Source organism: Morus notabilis, unplaced genomic scaffold (genome assembly GCF_000414095.1).
Source record: "Morus notabilis unplaced genomic scaffold, ASM41409v2 Scaffold7212, whole genome shotgun sequence".
NCBI classification, from domain to species: Eukaryota; Viridiplantae; Streptophyta; class Magnoliopsida; order Rosales; family Moraceae; genus Morus; species Morus notabilis.
Window position 1 is genome coordinate 1 of NW_010362022.1, and position 1584 is coordinate 1584.

General features: G+C 38.1%; 1 protein-coding gene across 1 annotated transcript; it reads left to right on the forward strand.

The window, feature by feature from the left end:
• Positions 1-158: 158 nt before the first annotated feature.
• LOC112092141 (ubiquitin-conjugating enzyme E2 10-like) lies at positions 159-1584 on the forward strand. The gene is made up of 3 exons (XM_024167471.1): positions 159-326; positions 809-913; positions 1308-1584. The coding sequence occupies exons 1-3, from the start codon at positions 174-176 to the stop codon at positions 1449-1451; spliced, it is 402 nt and encodes a 133-aa protein (XP_024023239.1). The 5' UTR covers positions 159-173; the 3' UTR covers positions 1452-1584.

The window sequence follows — 1584 nt, forward strand, 5'->3', positions numbered from 1 at the left end:
TTTTTTTTCAGTGTAGGAATGAGTTTCATTTTCTCGTGGCTAAAGTAGCCATAATTTATTGGAAATGTACTTTTTACTTTGTTATCATGATGATGTTTCTCTCTCTCAATTGATAATTCCCTGTGAGGTTTTGTAAAGTATCTAACTTCAGTTTTATATTGGGGTTTTGCTTTATGTCGTTTTCGGTTATTTTCACAGGTCCTGTTGCCGAAGATATGTTTCACTGGCAAGCAACAATAATGGGTCCTCCAGACAGTCCTTATGCTGGGGGTGTTTTCCTAGTTACCATTCATTTTCCTCCAGATTATCCCTTCAAGCCACCCAAGGTATTTTGTTCTTGCTCCATGTTCAGAAAGTATCTGTTTTGTGTATTCAATGATCTATACACCCTCGATTGTAGGATGCAAGTGGAATTTGGACTCGAAGTTTTGTTGATGCCATTTGATACTAAGTCTGTTTATATCAGTTATCTTTGGTCTCCGATTGTAAATGGTTGTTTTGTGTTCGTTTCTTTCCTTTATTTGTCTTTGGATACTGTCTGCATTCCCCCCCCCCAAGAATTACATTGAGCAAATTTGGTCTGGGGACACATTGGACTTTTGCAGGTGGAATTCAAAATAATTTGTAATTGTGTTCTTAATGCACGCTACCGTTTGTTGTTCCGGTCTATTTCTGAGCATCATCACTTCATTTTGCATTTCTCGCTTACTAGTTTCTGATATTGCCATTGACGATTGCTCCGATAAGTAGAAGTTCCAGTTATCTTTCTCATATTCTCTCTGTCTAATATATTCATCTAACTTTGAAGGTGGCATTCAGAACCAAGGTATTCCATCCGAATATAAACAGCAACGGCAGCATTTGTCTTGACATCTTGAAGGAGCAGTGGAGCCCTGCTTTGACAATTTCAAAGGTTCATTCTCTTATAATCTTGAAATTTCCTATATGAAAACAAGTTTCATTCTAAAGGAGGAGAGGCAATTACATCATTGTGTACTAGGGAGTAGGGACTACTATATGAGCTCAAGTCTTGACTTTTATGCGTTATATTGCAATTTTTAAAATACTCCGGGATACTTCTAATTGCAGGAAAAGAGTTTTCCAATTTGATTTGTTGCACTAATCTCTCTGCGTTAGCAGATAAACAAATCATGTTAAAACCTGCATCCCGCAATACATTTATCAACCAAATGCTGATGTTGTATTAAAAAAGCACATATTCAGGATGTTCATTAGCGGTAACACTTTGAGATAAAGCTCTTTGCATCGCACAGTCGCACTCATTGTTGTTGCATTGCAATATCCAGGTGTTGCTTTCAATCTGCTCTCTGTTGACAGACCCAAATCCCGATGATCCGTTGGTGCCGGAGATTGCTCACATGTACAAGACAGACAGGAACAAGTACGAGACAACTGCGAGGAGCTGGACCCAGAAATATGCCATGGGCTAAGATGGGATGCTGTATGTGTGAGGAAGGGCCATTTTATTCTATTATAGTATGGTTTGTTAGCCTAATGTATGAATATTCCTGAAATGGACTAAAGAGGTCCATAATCTGTGGCTTGAGAAAAGAAAAAAAAAAA